The 20,315-nt window shown below is 47.5% G+C and overlaps 1 protein-coding gene across 1 annotated transcript in view; it reads right to left on the bottom strand.

Moving 5' to 3' along the window:
* The window catches only part of SLC22A18 (solute carrier family 22 member 18), a 68,249-nt gene that overhangs the window by 47,390 nt on the left and 544 nt on the right, over positions 1 to 20,315 (bottom strand). Inside the window, exon 2 of the mRNA XM_038764764.1 lies at positions 6,149 to 6,260. Within this exon, the coding sequence (XP_038620692.1) occupies positions 6,149 to 6,244 (96 nt within the window). The 5' untranslated portion in view covers positions 6,245 to 6,260. The remainder of the gene's footprint in view (positions 1 to 6,148; positions 6,261 to 20,315) is intronic.

The raw sequence follows: 20,315 nt of genomic DNA, 5'->3' as shown, positions 1-20,315 counted from the left end.
TATTTGTTAAGCGCTTCCTATGTGCAAAGCATGTTCTAAGCACTGGATTAACTTCTCTGTGCTTCCTCTCCCTCATCTGTAAAATGGGGATGAAGACTGTGAGCTTCATCACAGTCACATGATGCGCTTAGTCCCAAGCGCTTAGTCCAGTGCTCTGCACACAGTAAGCACTCAATAAATACGATTGATTGATTGATTGATTGATTGATTGATTAAGCGCTTGTGAGCCCGTTGTTGGGTAGGGACTGTCTCTGTTGCCAACTTGTACTTCCCAAGCGCTTAGTACAGTGCTCTGCACACAGTAAGTGCTCAATAAATGATTGAATGAATGAATGAATGAATGAAAAGCACTGTTCTAAGCACTGGGTAGATACAAGGTAATCAGGTTGTCCCACGTGGGGCTCACAGTCTTTATCCCCATTTTACAGATGAGGTCAGTGAAGCACAGAGAAGTTAATCCAGCACTTAGAACAGTGCTTTGCACATAGTAAGCGCTTAACAAATACCATTATTATTATTATTAAGCGCTCAATAAATACGATTGAATGAATTATTCATTCATTCAATCATTCATTCATTTATTAAGAGAAGATGAGTTAATGTGTCCGACCCAAGGGACAGAGAATGTGTCCAACCCGATTTGCTTGTGGTAACAATAATTGTGGTCTTTGTTAAACACTTACTATGTGCCAAACACTGCTCTAAGCACTGAGGTAGATACAAGGCAAACAGGTTGGACACAATCTCTGTCCCACATGGGGCTCACAGTCTTAATCCCCAATTTCCAGATGAGGGAACTGAGGCCCAGAGAAGTGAAGTGACTCGCCCGAAGTCCCACAGCAGATAAGTGGCGGAGCTGGGATTAGAACTCATGACTTTCTAACTCCAAGGTCAATCAATCAATCAATCACATTTATTGAGCACTTACTGTGTGCAGAGCACTGTACTAAGTGCTTGGGAAGTACAAGTTGGCAACATATAGAGACAGTCCCTACCCAACAGTGGGCTCACAGTCCACGCACTATCCATTATACCATGCTGCTTATCCACCTTAGCGCTTAGTACAGTGCCTGGCACTGTCAGTGCGTAGTAAATACAACAATTTTCTTTTTACTGCTAGAGAGATAAACTGCCAACACACAGCTTGAGAAGCAGCGTGGCTCAGTGGAAAGAGCCCGGGCTTGGGAGTCAGAGGTCGCGGGTTCTAATCCCGGCTCCACCGCTTGTCAACTTTGTGACCTTGGGCAAATCACTTCACTTCTCTGGGCCTCAGTTCCCTCATCTGTAAAATGGGGATGAAGACTGTGAGCCCCACGTGGGACAACCTAATCAACTTGTACCTCCCCCAGTGCTTAGAACAGTGCTTGGCACATAGCGTGGCTCAGTAGGAAAGAGCCCGGGCTTTGGAGTCAGAGGTCATGGGTTCAAATTCCAGCTGTGTGACTTTGGGCAAGTCACTTCACTTCTCTGGCCTCGGTGACCTCATCTGTAAAATGGGGATTAAGACTGTGAGCTCCCCGTGGGACAACCTGATCACCTTGTAACCTCCCCAGCGCTTAGACCAGTGCTTTGCGCATAGTAAGCGCTTAATAAATGCCATCATTATTATTAACAAATACCATCATCAACACACAGACACACACACACACACAAACACGTACAGTTTCACTCTGACACTCAGCATGTGTGCGGGGAGAGTTTTCTCCAGGTGGGTGTCTTTCCCCGGATCACCAGAAAGCCGAACCCGGTACAGGCTGGACATCTTTGAGCTCATTGTTGGGTAGGGACTGTTTCTATTTTTGCCGAATGGTACTTTCTAAGCGCTCAGTACAGTGCTCTGCACCCAGTAAGCGCTCACTAAGTACGAATGAATGAACTGAATGAAATCTGTGCCCTCTGACCAGGAGGACAAGCTTTTCTTAGCCCCGAAATGCCCCTCCCTTCCCCCCAGTATCTCCTTCTGGTGGTCTTTTGGGCAGGGGGGCCAACAGGGCATCTTTGAGCCCACCGTAGGGTAGGGGCAGTCTCTATTTGTTCCCGAATGGCACTTTCCAAGCGCTCAGTACAGTGCTCTGCACCCAGTAAGCGCTCACTTAGTACGAATGAATGAACTGAATGAAATCTGTGCCCTCTGACCAGGAGGACAAGCTTTTCTTAGGCCCGAAATGCCCCTCCCTTCCCCTCAGTATCTCCTTCTGGTGGTCTTTTGGGCAGTGGGGCCAACAGGGCATCTTTGAGCCCACCGTAGGGTAGGGACCGTCTCTATTTGTTGCCGACTGGTACTTCCCAAACGCTCAGTACAGTGCTCTGCACCCAGTAAGCGCTCACTAAGTACGAATGAATGAACTGAATGAAATCTGTGCCCTCTGACCAGGAGGACAAGCTTTTCTTAGCCCCGAAATGCCCCTCCCTTCCCCCCAGTATCTCCTTCTGGTGGTCTTTTGGGCAGGGGGGCCAACAGGGCATCTTTGAGCCCACCGTAGGGTAGGGACCGTCTCTATTTGTTGCCGAATGGTACTTTCCAAGCGCTCAGTACAGTGCTCTGCACCCACTAAGCGCTCACTAAGTACGAATGAATGAACTGAATGAAATCTGTGCCCTCTGACCATGAGAATAAGCTTTTCTTAGCCCCGAAATGCCCCTCCCTTCCCCCCAGTATCTCCTTCTGGTGGTCTTTTGGGCAGGGGGGCCAACAGGGCATCTTTGAGCCCACCGTAGGGTAGGGACCGTCTCTATTTGTTGCCGACTGGTACTTTCCAAGCGCTCAGTACAATGCTCTGCACCCAGTAAGCGCTCACTAAGTACGAATGAATGAACTGAATGAAATCTGTGCCCTCTGACCATGAGAATAAGCTTTTCTTAGCCCCAAAATTCCTCTCCCTTCCCCCCAGTATCTCCTTCTGGTGATCTTTTGGGCAGGGGGGCCAACAGGGCATCTTTGAGCCCACCATAGAGTAGGGACCGTCTCTATTTGTTGCCGACTGGTACTTTCCAAGCGCTCAGCACAGTGCTCTGCACCCAGTAAGCGCTCACTAAGTTATGAATGAATGAACTGAATGAAATCTGTGCCCTCTGACCAGGAGGACAAGCTTTTCTTAGCCCCGAAATACCCCTCCCTTCCCCCCAGTATCTCCTTCTGGTGGTCTTTTGGGCAGGGGGGCCAATAGAGCATCTTTGAGCCCACCGTATGGTAGGGACCGTCTCTATTTGTTGCCGACTGGTACTTTCCAAGCGCTCAGTACAGTGCTCTGCACCCAGTAAGCGCTCACTAAGTACGAATGAATGAACTGAATGAAATCTGTGCCCTCTGACCATGAGAATAAGCTTTTCTTAGCCCCAAAATTCCTCTCCCTTCCCCCCAGTATCTCCTTCTGGTGATCTTTTGGGCAGGGGGGGCCAACAGGGCATCTTTGAGCCCACCATAGAGTAGGGACCGTCTCTATTTGTTGCCGACTGGTACTTTCCAAGCGCTCAGCACAGTGCTCTGCACCCAGTAAGCGCTCACTAAGTTATGAATGAATGAACTGAATGAAATCTGTGCCCTCTGACCAGGAGGACAAGCTTTTCTTAGCCCCGAAATACCCCTCCCTTCCCCCCAGTATCTCCTTCTGGTGGTCTTTTGGGCAGGGGGGCCAATAGAGCATCTTTGAGCCCACCGTATGGTAGGGACCATCTCTATTTGTTGCCGAATGGTACTTTCCAAGCGCTCAGTACAGTGCTCTGCACCCAGTAAGCGCTAAGTGCGAATGAATGAACTGAATGAAATCTGTGCCCTCTGACCAGGAGGACAAGTTTTTTTTAGCCCCAAAATGCCCTTCCCTTCCCCCCAGTATCTCCTTCTGGTGGTCTTTTGGGCAGGGGGGCCAACAGGGCATCTTGGAGCCCACCGAAGGGTAGGGACCGTCTCTATTTGTTGCCGAATGGTACTTCCCAAGCGCTCAGTACAGTGCTCTGCACCCAGTAAGCGCTCACTAAGTACGAATGAATGAACTGAATGAAATCTGTGCCCTCTGACCATGAGAATAAGCTTTTTTTAGCCCTGAAATGCCCCTCCCTTCCCCCCAGTATCTCCTTCTGGTGGTCTTTTGGGCAGGGGGGCCAACAGGGCATCTTTGAGCCCACCGTAGGGTAGGGACCGTCTCTATTTGTTGCCGAATGGTACTTTCCAAGCGCTCAGTACAGTGCTCTGCACCCAGTAAGCGCTCACTAAGTACGAATGAATGAACTGAATGAAATCTGTGCCCTCTGACCATGAGAATAAGCTTTTCTTAGCCCCAAAATTCCTCTCCCTTCCCCCCAGTATCTCCTTCTGGTGGTCTTTTGGGCAGGGGGGCCAACAGGGCATCTTTGAGCCCACCATAGAGTAGGGACCGTCTCTATTTGTTGCCGACTGGTACTTTCCAAGCGCTCAGCACAGTGCTCTGCACCCAGTAAGCGCTCACTAAGTTATGAATGAATGAACTGAATGAAATCTGTGCCCTCTGACCAGGAGGACAAGCTTTTCTTAGCCCCAAAATACCCCTCCCTTCCCCCCAGTATCTCCTTCTGGTGGTCTTTTGGGCAGGGGGGCCAATAGAGCATCTTTGAGCCCACCGTATGGTAGGGACCATCTCTATTTGTTGCCGAATGGTACTTTCCAAGCGCTCAGTACAGTGCTCTGCACCCAGTAAGCGCTAAGTGCGAATGAATGAACTGAATGAAATCTGTGCCCTCTGACCAGGAGGACAAGCTTTTCTTAGCCCCAAAATGCCCTTCCCTTCCCCCCAGTATCTCCTTCTGGTGGTCTTTTGGGCAGGGGGGCCAACAGGGCATCTTGGAGCCCACCGAAGGGTAGGGACCGTCTCTATTTGTTGCCGAATGGTACTTCCCAAGCGCTCAGTACAGTGCTCTGCACCCAGTAAGCGCTCACTAAGTACGAATGAATGAACTGAATGAAATCTGTGCCCTCTGACCATGAGAATAAGCTTTTTTTAGCCCTGAAATGCCCCTCCCTTCCCCCCAGTATCTCCTTCTGGTGGTCTTTTGGGCAGGGGGGCTAACAGGGCATCTTTGAGCCCACCGTAGGGTAGGGACCGTCTCTATTTGTTGCCGAATGGTACTTTCCAAGTGCTCAGTACAGTGCTCTGCACCCAGTAAGCGCTCACTAAGTACGAATGAATGAACTGAATGAAATCTGTGCCCTCTGACCAGGAGGACAAGCCTTTCTTAGCCCCCAAATGCCCCTCCCTTCCCCCCAGTATCTCCTTCTGGTGGTTCTTTTGGGCAGGGGGGCCAACAGGGCATCTTTGAGCCCACCGTAGGGTAGGGACCGTCTCTATTTGTTGCCGACTGGTACTTTCCAAGCGCTCAGTACAGTGCTCTGCACCCAGTAAGCGCTCACTAAGTACGAATGAATGAACTGAATGAAATCTGTGCCCTCTGACCAGGAGGACAAGCTTTTCTTAGCCCTGAAATGCCCCTCCCTCCCCCCCAGTATCTCCTTCTGGTGGTCTTTTGGGCAGGGGGGCCAACAGGGCATCTTTGAGCCCACCGTAGGGTGGGGACCGTCTCTATTTGTTGCCGAATGGTACTTTCCAAGCGTTCAGTACAGTGCTCTGCACCCAGTAAGCGCTCTCTAAGTACGAATGAATGAACTGATTGAAATCTGTGCCCTCTGACCAGGAGGACAAGCTTTTCTTAGCCCCAAAATGCCCTTCCCTTCCCCCCAGTATCTCCTTCTGGTGGTCTTTTGGGCAGGGGGGCCAACAGGGCATCTTTGAGCCCACCGTAGGGTAGGGACCGTCTCTATTTGTTGCCGACTGGTACTTCCCAAGCGCTCAGTACAGTGCTCTGCACCCAGTAAGCGCTCACTAAGTACGAATGAATGAACTGAATGAAATCTGTGCCCTCTGACCATGAGAATTAGCTTTTCTTAGCCCTGAAATGCCCCTCCCTTCCCCCCAGTATCTCCTTCTGGTGGTTTTTTGGGCAGGGGGGCCAACAGGGCATCTTTGAGCCCACCGTAGGGTAGGGACCGTCTCTATTTGTTGCCGACTGGTACTTCCCAAGCGCTCAGTACAGTGTTCTGCACACAGTAAGTGCTCAATAAATACGATTGATGATGATGATGATGATGATGATCTCCCAACGGGGGGCGGCGGGGTCTTACCAGAAGCACGGAGAACTGCATGAAGAGGCAGGTCATCTGGATGACGGTCAGCAAGTAGGTCACTCGGATGACCGAGCACCGGCTCAGCCCGGCCATCTCTCTCCACGGCCCCCTAAGTTGGAGGGAAACAGAGACCCCGATCATCCCCTGCTTCCCCTCCCTCCGTGGCCAGCGCAGAAAGCGGGATGGTGGGCAAGGCCCTGGTGTCTGTTTGGATGATAATAATAATAATAATAATGATGGTATTTGTTAAGCGCTTACTATGTGCAAAGCACTGCTCTAAGCGCTGGGGGGGATACAAAGTCATCAGGTTGCCCCACTTGGGGCTCACAATCTTAACCCCCCATTTTCCAGATGAGGGAACTGAGGCCCAGACCCTGGTGGCTGTTGGATGATAATAATAATAATAATACTGATGGTATTTGTTAAGCGCTTACTATGTGCAAAGCACTGTTCTAAGCGCTGGGGGGATACAAAGTCATCAGGTGGTCCCACTTGGGGCTCACAATCTTAACCCCCATTTTCCAGGTGAGGTAACTGAGGCCCAGGCCCTGGTGGCTGTTTGGATGATAATAATAATAATACTGATGGTATTTGTTAAGTGCTTACTATGTGCAAAGCACTGTTCTAAGCGCTGGGGGGATACAAAGTCATCAGGTTGTCCCACCTGGGGCTCACAATCTTAACCCCCATTTTCCAGCTGAGGTAACTGAGGCCCAGAGAACGGGAAGCAGCGTGGCTCAGTGGAAAGAGCCCGGGCTTTGGAGTCAGAGGTCATGGGTTCAAATCCCGGCTCTGCCACTTGTCAGCTGTGTGACTTTGGGCAAGTCACTTCACTTCTTTGGGCCTCAGTTCCCTCATCTGTAAAATGGGGATTAAGACTGTGAGCCTCCCGTGGGACAACCTGATCACCTTGTAAACTCCCCAGCGCTTGGAACAGTGCTTTGTACATAGTAAGTGCTTAATAAATGCCATAAAAAAGTGACTCGCCCAAAGTCACCCAGCTGACAAGTGACGGAGCCGGGATTAGAACCCATGACCTCTGACACCCAAGCCCGGTCTCTTTCCACTGGACAGTCAGTCAATCGCATTTATTGAGCTCTTACTGTGTGCAGAGCACTGCACTAAGTGCCTGGGAGAGGACACTATAACAATATAATGGAATATTCCCTGCCCACAGCGAGCTTACGTTCATTCATTCATTCATTCAGTCATATTTATTGAGCACTTACAGTGTGCAGAGCACTGTACTAAGCGCTTGGAAAGTACAGTTTGGCAAAATTACAGTCTAAATTACAGTCTTACAGTCTAAAGAGGGGGAGTCAGACATTAGTAGAAATGAATAAATTAGAAATATGGATGTAAGTGGTGTGGGGCCGGGAGGAGGGATAATAATAATAATAATGATAATGATGATGACAGCATATGTTAAGCATTTACTATGTGCAAAGCACTGTTCTAAACGCTGGGGAGGATACAAGGTGATCAGGTTGTCCCACGTGGGGCTCACAGTCTTCATCCCCATTTTACAGATGAGGGAACTGAGGCCCAGAGAAGTGAAGCGACTTGTCCAAAGTCACACAGCTGATAAGTAGTGGAGTCGGGATTTGAACCCATGACCTCTGACTCCAAAGCCCGGGCTCTTTCCACTGAGCCACGCTGCTTCTCTAATGAATAAACGGGAGCGAGTCCAGGTGACGCAGAAGGGAGTGGGAGAAGAGGAAAGGAGGGCACAGTCAGGGAAGGCCTTTTGGAGGAGATAATAATAATAATAATAATAATAGCATTTATTAAGCGCTTACTATGTGCAAAGCACTGTTCTAAGCGCTGGGGAGGTTACAAGGTGATCAGGTTGTCCCACGGGGGGCTCACAGTCTTAATCCCCATTTGCAGATGAGGTAACTGAGGCACAGAGAAGTGAAGTGACTTGCCCAAAGTCACCCAGCCGACAAGTGGCAGAGCCAGGATTTGAACCCACGACCTCTGACTCCAAAGCCCGGGCTCTTTCCACTGAGCCATGCTGTTTCTCTGTAATAATGATAGCATTTATGAAGTGCTTACTATGTGCAAAGCACCGTTCTAAGCGGTGGAGAGGTTACAAGGTGATCAGGTTGTCCCACGGGGGGCTCACAGTCTTCATCCCCATTTTCCAGATAAGGTAACTGAGGCCCAGAGAAGTGAAGTGACTTGCCCAAAGTCACACAGCTGACAGTTGGCGGAGGCGGGATTCGAACCCATGACCTCTGACTCCAAAGCCCGGGCTCTTTCCACTGAGCCATGCCACTTCCCCAACTTTCAATAAGGCTTTGAAGAGGGGAGAGTCATTTTCGGCTTGATATGAGGAGGGAGGGCATTCCAGGCCAGAGGCAGGATTTGGCAGGATAGAGGCCTTCCCAGACTGAGCCCCTTCCTTCCTCTCATCATCATCATCATCAATCGTATTTATTGAGCGCTTACTATGTGCAGAGCACTGTACTAAGTGCTTGGGAAGTACAAATTGGCAACATTCCTCTCCCCCTCTTCCCCCTCTCCATCCCCCCCCGCCTTACCTCCTTCCCTTCCCCGCAGCACCTGTATATAGGTATATATATTTGTATGGATTTATTACTCTATTTATTGATTTATTTTACTTGTACATATTTATTCTATTGATTTTATTCTGTTAATATGTTTGGTTTTGTTCTCTGTCTCCCCCTTCTAGACTGTGAGCCCACTGCTGGGTAGGGACCGTCTCTCTATGTTGCCGACTTGGACTTCCCAAGCGCTTAGTCCAGTGCTCTGCACACAGTAAGCGCTCAATAAATACAATTGATGATGATGATGATGTTGGGTAGGGACCGTCTCTCTATGCTGCCGACTTGGACATCCCAAGTGCTTAGTCCAGTGCTCTGCACACAGTAAGCGCTCAATAAATACGATCGATGATGATGATGATGTTGGGTAGGGACCGTCTCTCTATGTTGCCAACTTGGACTTCCCAAGCGCTTAGTCCAGTGCTCTGCACACAGGAAGCGCTCAATAAATACTCCTCTCCCCCTCTCCATCCCCCCATCTTACCTCCTTCCCTTCCCCACAGCACCTGTATATATGTATATATGGTTGTACATATTTATTACTCTATTTATTTATTTATTTATTTATCTTACTTGTACATTTCTATCCTATTTATTTTATTTTGTTGGTATGTTTGGTTCTGTTCTCTGTCTCCCCCTTTTAGACTGTGAGCCCACTGTTGGGTAGGGACTGTCTCTATGTGTTGCCAATTTGTACTTCCCAAGCGCTTAGTACAGTGCTCTGCACATAGTAAGCGCCCAATAAATACGATTGATTGATTGATTGATTGATTGATAAATACGACTGAATGAATGAACTTGGGCGAAGGGTCAGCAGCTGGAGAGGCGAGATGGAGGCCCAGGGAGTAGGTTGGAATTAGAGGAGCGAAGTGAGGGGGCTGGGATGGAGAAGGAGAGAAGCGAGGTGAGGTAAGAGGGGGTGAGGCGATGGAGGGCTTTAAAGCCGACACTCCCTGCCCACAACAAGCTTACAGTCTAGAGGGGGAGACAGGCATTAATAAAAATCTATTTTTATCAGCACGGGTGGGTGTAGGGGTCAGCCCCTCCTCAAAAATCTCCAGTGGCTGCTAGTCAACCTACGCATCAAGCAAAAACTCCTCACTCTCGGCTTCAAGGCTGTCCATCCATCCCCTCGTCCCCTCCTACCTCACCTCATTCATTCTTTCAATCGTATTTATTGAGCGCTTACTGTGTGCAGAGCACTGGACTAAGCGCTAGGGAAGCGCAAGTTGGTATCATCTAGAGACGGTCCCTATCCAACAGCGGGCTCACAATCTAGAAGGGGGAGACAGACAACAACACAAAACATATTCACAAAATAAAATAAATAGAATAAATACGTACAAATAAAATAAATAAATAGAGTAATAAATATGTACAGACATAAATAAAATAAATAAATCAATAGAGTAATAAATACGTACAGACATATATACATATATACAGGTGCTGTGGGGAGGGGAAGACTGTGAGCCCACTGTTGGGTAGGGACCGTCTCTACATGTTGCCAACTTGTACTTCCCAAGCGCTTAGTACAGTGCTCTGAAAGAGCACGGACTTCGGAGTTGGAGGTCAGGGGTTCAAATCCCGGCTCCGCCACTTGTCAGCTGTGTGACTTTGGGCAAGTCGCTTAACTTCTCTGGGCCTCAGTTCCCTCATCTGTAAAATGGAGATGAAGACTGTGAGCCCCACGTGGGACAACCTGATTACCGTGTATCCCCCCAGCGCTTAGAACAGTGCTTGGCACAGAGTAAGTGCTTTAATAAATGCCATTATTATTATTGGTAGTAAGCACTCAATAAATACGATTGAATGAATGAATGAATGAGGTAAGGTGGGGGGATGGGGAGGGGGAGGAGGGGGAGAGGAAGGAGGGGACTCAGTCATTCAGTGGTATTTATTGATAATAATAATAATAATGGAATTTATTAAGCACCTCCTGTGTGCAAAGCACTGTTCTAAGCACTGGGGAGGTAACAAGGTGATCAGGTTGTACCACAGGGAGGGGCTCACAGTCTTAATCCCCATTTTACAGATGAGGTCACTGAGGCCCAGAGAAGTGAAGTGACTTGCCCAAAGTCACCCAGCTGACAACTGGCAGAGCCAGGATTTGAACCCATGACCTCTGACTCCAAAGCCCGGGCTCTTTTCCACTGAGCCACGCTGCTTCTCATCTGTCTCTGCGTCTCTAAGTGAATGTCTTCAATGAATGTCTCTTCCTTCAGCAGTATTTATTGATCTGTCTCTGAGCCTTCATTCATTCATTCAGCGGTATTTATTGATCTCCTCCTCACCTCCCTTCTGTCCTTCTCCAGCCCAGCCCGCACCCTCCGCTCCTCTGCCGCCGCTCACCTCCCCACTTTATTTATTTTATTTGTACATATCTATTCTATTTATTTTATTTTGTTAGTATGTTTGGTTTTGTTCTCTGTCTCCCCCTTTTAGACTGTGAGCCCACTGTTGGGTAGGGACTGTCTCTATATGTTGCCAATTTGTACTTCCCAAGCACTTAGTACAGTGCTCTGCACATAGTCAGCGCTCAATAAATACGATTGATGATGATGATGATGATGATGACCCCCGACCTACGTCCTCCCCCTTGCCCGGAATGCCCTCCCTCCGCACATCCGCCAAGCTAGCTCTCTTTCTCCCTTCAAAGCCCTACTGAGAGCTCACCTCCTCAATCAATCAATCAATCGTATTTATTGAGCGCTTACTGTGTGCAGAGCACTGTACTAAGCGCTTGGGAAGTACAAGTTGGCAAGTTGGCAACAAGTTGAACCTCCTCCAGGAGGCCTTCACAGACTGAGCCCCCCTTTTTCCTCTCCTCCTCCCCATCCCCCCGTCCTACCTCCTTCCCCTCCCCACAGCACCTCTGTATATGTTTGTACAGATTGATTACTCTATTTATTTGACTTGTATATATTTACTATTCCATTTATTTTGCTCATGATGTGCATCTAGCTTTATTGCTATTTATTCTGATGACTTGACACCTGTCAACATGTTGTGTTTTGTTGTCTGTCTCCCCCTTCTAGACTGTGAGCCTGTTGTTGGGTAGGGACCGTCTCTATGTGTTGCCAACTTGGACTTCCCAAAGCGCTTAGTCCAGTGCTCTGCACACAGTAAGCGCTCAATAGATACGATTGAATGAATAAATGAAAGGACACCTGAGTCCATAGCCAGGGACTTTGGCCGGTCAGAGGGTGGATTTCTTTTACTCATTACCCCACACCCTCGAGTCCCTCCCCTGCCCTGTCTCTCTTCCCTCTCCTGGTCCTCTCCACTCTCTCATTCCCCCCACCCCGACTTCATTTCCGCACTCGAGACTTCTCACTGCCCCTCGACCTCATCTATCTCACCGCCAACCCCACACCAACATCCTACCTCTGTCCTGGGACGTCCTCCCTCCTCATATTCATTCATTCAGTCATATTTATTGAGCGCTTACTGTGTGCAGAGCACTGTATTGAGCGCTTGGGAAGTCCAAGTCGGCAACAGATAGAGACGGTCCCTACCCAACAACGGGCTCACGGTCTAGAAGGGGGAGACAGACGACAAAACCAAACCTGTAGACAGGTGTCAAAATGGTCAGAACCGATAGAATTATAGCTAGATTCATTCATTCATTCAATCGTATTTATTGAGCGCTTACTGTGTGCAGAGCACTGGACTAAGCGCTTGGGAAGTACAAGTTGGCAACATATAGAGACGGTCCCTACCCAACAGTGGGCTCACAGTCTAAAAGGGGGAGACGGAGAACAAAACCAAACATACTAACAAAATAAAATAAATAGAATAGATATGTACAAGCAAAATAAATAAATAAATAAATAGAGTAATAAATATGTACAAACATATATACACATATACAGGTGCTCTGGGGAAGGGAAGGAGGTAAGATGGGGGATGGAGAGGGGGATGAGGGGGAGAGGAAGGAAGGGACTCAGTCTGGGAAGGCCTCCTGGAGGAGGTGAGCTCTCAGTAGGGCCTTGATAAAGGCAACGGGTAGATATTCAGTAATTCACTCCTTCAATTGTATTTATTGAGCGCTTACTGTGTGCAGAGCACTGGACTAAACGCTTGGGAAGGACAAGTCGGCAACATTTAGAGACAGTCCCTACCCAACAACAGGCTCACAATCTAGAAGGGGGAGACAGAGAACAAAACACAACATGTGGACAGCTGTCAAGTCAGAATAAATAGAAATAAAGCTAGATGCACATCATTAGCAAAATAAATAGAAGAGTAAATATATACAAGTAAAATAAATAGAATAATAAATCTGTACAAATATATACAAGTGCTGTGGGGAGGGGAAGGAGGTAGGGCTGGGGGGATGGGGAGGAGAAGAGGAAAAAGGGGGCTCAGTCTGGGAAGGCCTCCTGGAGGAGGTGAGCTCACAGTAGGGCTTTGAAGGGAGGAAGAGAGCTAGCTTGGTGGATGTGGCGAGGGAAGGCATTCCGGGCCTGGGAAAGGACGAGGGCTGGGGGTCGATGGCGGGACAGGTGAGAACGAGGCCTAACGGTGAGGAGATTAGTGGCGGAGGAGCGGAGGGTGTGGGCTGGGCTGGAGAAGGACAGAAGGGAGGGGTGGTAGGAGGGGGGTGAGGGGATGGACAGCCTTGAAGCCCAGGGTGAGGAGTTTCTGTCTGATGCGCAGATTGATTGGTAGCCACTGGAGATTTTTGAGGAGGGGAGTAACATGCCCAGAGCGTTTCTGGACAAAGACAATCTGGGCAGCAGCATGTAGTATGGATTGAAGTGGAGAGAGACACGAGGATGGGAGATCAGAGAGAAGGCTGATGCAGTAGTCCAGTCGGGATAGGAGATTGAACCAGCAAGGTAGTGTTTTGGATGGAGAGGAAAGGGCGGATCGTGGCAATGTTGCGGAGGTGAGACCGGCAGGTTTTGTGATGGTTTGGCTGTGTGGGGTGAACGAGAGACCGGAGTCGAGGATGACACCGAGGTTGCGGGCTTGTGAGACGGGAAGGATGGTAGTGCCGTCAACAGTGATGGAAAGTCAGGGAGAGGGCAGGGTTTGGGAGGGAAGACAAGGAGTTCAGTCTTCGACATGTTGAGTTTTAGATGGCGGGCAGACATCCAGATGGAGATGTCCTGAAGGCAGGAGAAGATAAAAGCCTGGAGGGAGGGAGAGAGAGCAGGGGCAGAGATGTAGACTTGGGTGTCATCAGCGTAGAGATGATAGTTGAAGCCATGGGAGCGAATGAGTTCACCAAGGGAGTGAGTGTAGATCGAGAACAGAAGGGGACCAAGCACTGAACCTTGGGGAACCCCCACAGTAAGGGGATGGGAGGGGGAGGAGGAGCCTGCAAAAGAGACTGAGAATGAACGACCGGGGAGATAAGAGGAGAACCAGGAGGGGACGGAGTCTGTGAAGCCAAGGTCGGATAGCGTGTTGAGAAGGGGGTGGTCCAACAGTGTCGAAGGCAGCTGAGAGGTCGAGGAGGATTAGGACAGAGTAAGAGCCGTTGGATTTGGCAAGAAGGAGGTCAACGGTGACCTTTGAGAGGGCAGTTTCGGTGGAGCATAGGGGACGGAAGCCAGATTGGAGGGGGTCAAGGAGAGAGTTGGCGTTGAGGAATTCGAGGCAGGGGGTGTAGACGACTTGCTCTAGGAGTTTGGAAAGGAAGGGTAGGAGGGAGATAGGGCGATAACTAGAAGGGGAGGTGGGGTCAAGAGAGCTATCCGACATATCCTTCTCTCCCCCTCCTTCGAAACCTTATTGAAGGTTTCACCTGTATATATGTATATATGTTTGTACATATTTATTACTCTATTTATTTATTTATTTATTTTACTTGTCCATATCTATTCTATTTATTTTATTTTGTTAGTATGTTTGGTTTTGTTCTCTGTCTCCCCCTTTTAGACTGTGAGCCCACTGTTGGGTAGGGACTGTCTCTATATGTTGCCAATTTGTACTTCCCAAGCGCTTAGTACAGTGCTCTGCACACAGTAAGCGCTCAATAAATACGATTGATGATGATGATGATGAAGGCCCATCCCCTCCAAGAAGCCTTCCCTGACTGTGCCCTCCTTTCCTCTTCTCCCACTCCCTTCTGTGTCACCTCGACTTGCTCCCTTTATTCATCCCCCATCCCAGCCCCACAGCACTTACCTCCATATCTGACATTTATTTATTTCTATTATTTATTTCTATTCACGTCTGTCTCCCCCTCTAGATTGGAAGCTCCTTGTGGGCAGGGAATGTGTCAGTTTATTCATTCATTCATTCAACCAATCGTATTAATTGAGCGCTTACTGTGTGCAGATCACTGTACTAAGCGCTTGGAAAGTATGACACAGCTATTGATGCCTGTCTACTTGTTTTGTTTTGTTGTCTGCCTCCCGCTTCTAGACTGTGAGAAGCAGCGTGGATCGGTGGAAAGAGCAAGGGCTTGGGAGGCAGAGGTCATGGGTTCGAATCCCACCTCCCCCACATGTCTGCTGTGTGACCTTGGGCAAGTCATTTCACTTCTCTGTGCCTCAGTTCCCTCATCTGTAAAATGGGGATTAAGACTGTGAGCCCCACATGGGACAACCTCATCTCCCTGTGTTCCCCCCAGCGCTTAGAACAGTGCTTTGCACATAGTAAGCGCTTAACAAATACCAACATTATTATTATTATTATTATTATTATTGTCTCTATCTGTTGCCGAATTGGACTTTCCAATTTACGCTTAAAACAAACACCATCACTGTGGGGAAGCAGCGTGGCTTGGTGGAAAGAGCCCGGGCTTTGGAGTCAGAGGCCATGGGTTCAAATCCCAGCTCCGCTGCTTGTCAGCTGTGTGACTTTGGGCAAGTCTCTTCACTTATATGTTGCCAACTTGTACTTCCCAAGCGCTTAGTACAGTGCTCTGCACACAGTAAGCGCTCAATAAATCATCATTATTATTCTTCTTCTCTGTGCCTCAGTTACCTCATCTGTAAAATGGGGATTAAGAGTGTGAGCCCCACATGGGACAACCTGATCACCTTGTATCCTCTCCAGCGCTTAGGATGGTGCTTTGCACATAGTAAGCGCCTAACAATTACCAAAATTATCATCATCGCATAGTAAGCATCTAACAAATACCAATACCAGAAGCAGCGTGGCTCAGTGGAAAGAGCCCGGGCTTTGGAGTCAGAGGTCATGGGTTCGAATCCCGGCTCCGCCACAAGTCTGCTGTGTGACCTTGGGCAAGTCACTTAACTTCTCTGAGCCTCAGTCACCTCATCTGGAAAATGGGGATGAAGACTGTGAGCCCCAAATGGGACAACCTCATTACCTTGTTTCCCCTCCCCAGCGCTTAGAACAGTGCTTTGCACAAAGTAAGCGCTTAACAAATGCCATCATTATTGAGAAGCAGCGTGGCTCAGTGGAAAGAGCATGGGCTTTGGAGTCAGAGGTCATGGGTTCAAATCCCGGCTCCTCCACTTGTCAGCTGTGTGACTTTGGGCAAGTCACTTCACTTCTCTGTGCCTCAGTTACCTCATCTGTAAAATGGGGGTTAAGACTGTGAGTCCTCTGTGGGACAACCTGATCACCTTGTAACCTCCCCAGTGCTTAGAACAGTGCTTTGCACATAGTAAGCACTTAATAAATGCCAACATTATTATTATTATTTGGAGAAGCAGCGTGGCTAGGTGGAAAGAGCACGGGCTTTGGAGTCAGAGGTCATGGGTTTGAATCCCGTCTCCGCCACATGTCTGCTGTGTGACCTTGGGCAAGTCACTTAACTTCTCTGAGCCTCAGTTACCTCATCTGTAAAATGGGGATTAAGACTGTGAGCCCCACGTGGGACAACCTGATCACTTTGTACCCACCCCCCAGCGCTTAGAAAAGTGCTTTGCACATAGTAAGCGCTTAACAAATGCCAACATTATTATTATTATTATTAAAATTATCATCATCGCATAGTAAGCGCCTAACAAATACCAAAATTATCATCATTGCATAGTAAGTGCCTGACAAATACCAAAATTATCATCGCATAGTAAGCGCCTAACAAATACCAAAATTATCATCATCGCATAGTAAGCGGCGTGGCTCGGTGGAAAGAGCACGGGCTTTGGAGTCAGAGGTCATGGGTTCGAATCGCGGCTCCACCACAAGTCTGCTGTGTGACCTTGGGCAAGTCACTTAACTCCTCGGAGCCTCAGTTACCTCATCTGTAAAAATGGGGATTAAGACTGTGAACCCCACGTGGGACAACCTGATCACTTTGTACCCCCCCCCCCCAGAGCTTAGAAAAGTGCTTTGCACATAGTAAGCGCTTAACAAATGCCAACATTATTATTATTAAAATTATCATCGCATAGTAAGCGCCTAACAAATACCAAAATTATCATCGCATAGTAAGCGCCTAACAAATACCAAAATTATCATCATCGCATAGTAAGCACCTAACAAATGCCAAAATTATCATCATCACATAGTAAGCACCTAACAAATACCAAAATTATCATCATCGCATAGTAAGCGCCTAACAAATACCAAAATTACCATCATCGCATAGTAAGCGCCTAACAAATACCAAAATTATCATCATCGCATAGTAAGCGCCTAACACCAAAATTATCATCATCGCATAGTAAGTGGCGTGGCTCAGTGGAAAGAGCACGGGCTTTGGAGTCAAAGGTCATGGGTTCGAATCACGTCTCCACCACAAGTCTGCTGTGTGACCTTGGGCAAGTCACTTAACTCCTCTGAGCCTCAGTTACCTCATCTGTAAAAATGGGGATTAAGACTGTGAGCCCCATGTGGGACAACCTGATCACTTTGTACCCCCCCCCCCAGCGCTTAGAAAAGTGCTTTGCACATACTAAGCGCTTAACAAATGCCAACATTATTATTATTAAAATTATCATCGCATAGTAAGCGCCTAACAAACACCAAAATTATCATCACATAGTAAGCGCCTAACAAATACCAAAATTATCATCATCGCATAGTAAGCGCCTAACAAATACCAAAATTATCATTATCGCATAGTAAACGCCTAACAAATACCAAAATTATCATCATCGCATAGTAAGTGGCGTGGCTCGGTGGAAAGAGCACGGGCTTTGGAGTCAGAGGACATGGGTTCGAATCGCGACTCCACCACAAGCCTGCTCTGTGACCTTGGGCAAGTCACTTAACTCCTCTGAGCCTCAGTTACCTCATCTGTAAAAATGGGGATTAAGACTGTGAGCCCCATGTGGGACAACCTGATCACTTTGTACCCGCCCCCCAGCGCTTAGAAAAGTGCTTTGCACATAGTAAGCGCTTAACAAATGCCAACATTATTATTATTAAAATTATCATCGCATAGTAAGCGCCTAACAAACACCAAAATTATCATCATCGCATAGTAAGCGCCTAACAAATACCAAAATTATCATCATCGCATAGTAAGCGCCTAACAAATACCAAAATTATCATCACATAGTAAGCGCCTAACAAATACCAAAATTATCATCATCGCATAGTAAGCGCCTAACAAATACCAAAATTATCATCATCGCATAGTAAGTGCCTAACAAATACCAAAATTATCATCGCATAGTAAGCGCCTAACAAATACCAAAATTATCATCGTCGCATAGTAAGCGCCTAACAGATACCAAAATTATCATCATCACATAGTAAGCGGCATGGCTCAGTGGAAAAAGCACGGGCTTTGGAGTCAGAGGTCATGGGTTCGAATCGCGGCTCCACCACAAGTCTGCTGTGTGACCTTGGGCAAGTCACAACTTCCCCGAGCCTCAGTTACCTCATCTGTAAAATGGGGATTAAGACTGTGAGCCCCACGTGGGACAACCTGATCACTTTGTACCCCCCCCAGCACTTAGAAAAGTGCTTTGCACATAGTAAGTGCTTAACAAATGCCAACATTATTATTATTAAAATTATCATCGCATAGTAAGCGCCTAACAAATACCAAAATTATCATCGCATAGTAAGCGCCTAACAAATACCAAAATTATCATCATCGCATAGTAAGCGCCTAACAAATACCAAAATTATCATCGCATAGTAAGCGCCTAACAAATACCAAAATTACCATCATCGCATAGTAAGCGCCTAACAAATACCAAAATTATCATCATCGCATAATAAGCGCCTCACACCAAAATTATCATCATCGCATAGTAAGCGGCGTGGCTCAGTGAAAAGAGCACGGGCTTTGGAGTCAGAGGTCATGGGTTCGAATCACGGCTCCACCACAAGCCTGCTGTGTGACCTTGGGCAAGTCACTTAACTCCTCTGAGCCTCAGTTACCTCATCTGTAAAAATGGGGATTAAGACTGTGAGCCCCATGTGGGACAACCTGATCACTTTGTACCCCCCCCCAGCACTTAGAAAAGTGCTTTGCACATAGTAAGCGCTTAACAAATGCCAACATTATTATTATTAAAATTATCATCATCGCATAGTAAGCGCCTAACAAGTACCAAAATTACCATCATCGCATAGAAGTGCCTAACAAATACCAAAATTACCATCATCGCATAGCAAGCGCCTAACAAATACCAAAATTATCATCGCATAGTAAGCGCCTAACAAATACCAAAATTATCATCACATAGTAAGCGCCTAACAAATACCAAAATTATCATCGCATAGTAAGCGCCTAACAAATACCAAAATTATCATCATCGCATAGTAAGCGGCGTGGCTCAGTGGAAAGAGCACGGGCTTTGGAGTCAGAGGTCATGGGTTCGAATCACGGCTCCACCACAAGCCTGCTGTGTGACCTTGGGCAAGTCACTTAACTTCTCGGAGCCTCAGTTACCTCACCTGTAAAAACGGGGATTAAGAGTGTGAACCCCACGTGGGACAACCTGATCACTTTGTACCCCCCCCAGCGCTTAGAACAGTGCTTTGCACATAGTAAACGCTTAACAAATGCCAACATTATTATTATTAAAATTATCATCGCATAGTAAGCGCCTAACAAATACCAAAATTATCATCATCGCATAGTAAGCGCCTAACAAATACCAAAATTATCATCATCGCATAGAAGCTCCTAACAAATACCAAAATTACCATCATCGCATAGCAAGCGCCTAACAAATACCAAAATTATCATCATCGCATAGTAAGCAGCGTGGCTCAGTGGAAAGAGCACGGGCTTTGGAGTCAGAGGTCATGGGTTCGAATCACGGCTCCACCACAAGTCTGCTGTGTGACCTTGGGCAAGTCACTTAACTCCTCTGAGCCTCAGTTACCTCACCTGTAAAAATGGGGATTAAGACTGTGAGCCCCACGTGGGACAACCTGATCACTTTGTACCCCCCCACCCCAGAGCTTAGAAAAGTGCTTTGCACATAGTAAGCGCTTAACAAATGCCAACATTATTATTATTAAAATTATCATCGCATAGTAAGCACCTAACAAATACCAAAATTATCATCATCGCATAGTAAGCGCCTAGCAAATACCAAAATTATCATCATCGCATAGAAGCTCCTAACAAATACCAAAATTACCATCATCGCATAGAAGCGCCTAACAAATACCAAAATTACCATCATCGCATAGTAAGCGCCTAACAAACACCAAAATTATCATCATCGCATAGTAAGCGCCTAACAAAT

Source organism: Tachyglossus aculeatus, chromosome 22, assembly GCF_015852505.1.
Source record: "Tachyglossus aculeatus isolate mTacAcu1 chromosome 22, mTacAcu1.pri, whole genome shotgun sequence".
NCBI classification, from domain to species: Eukaryota; Metazoa; Chordata; class Mammalia; order Monotremata; family Tachyglossidae; genus Tachyglossus; species Tachyglossus aculeatus.
This window is presented reverse-complemented; position numbering and strand designations above follow the sequence as displayed.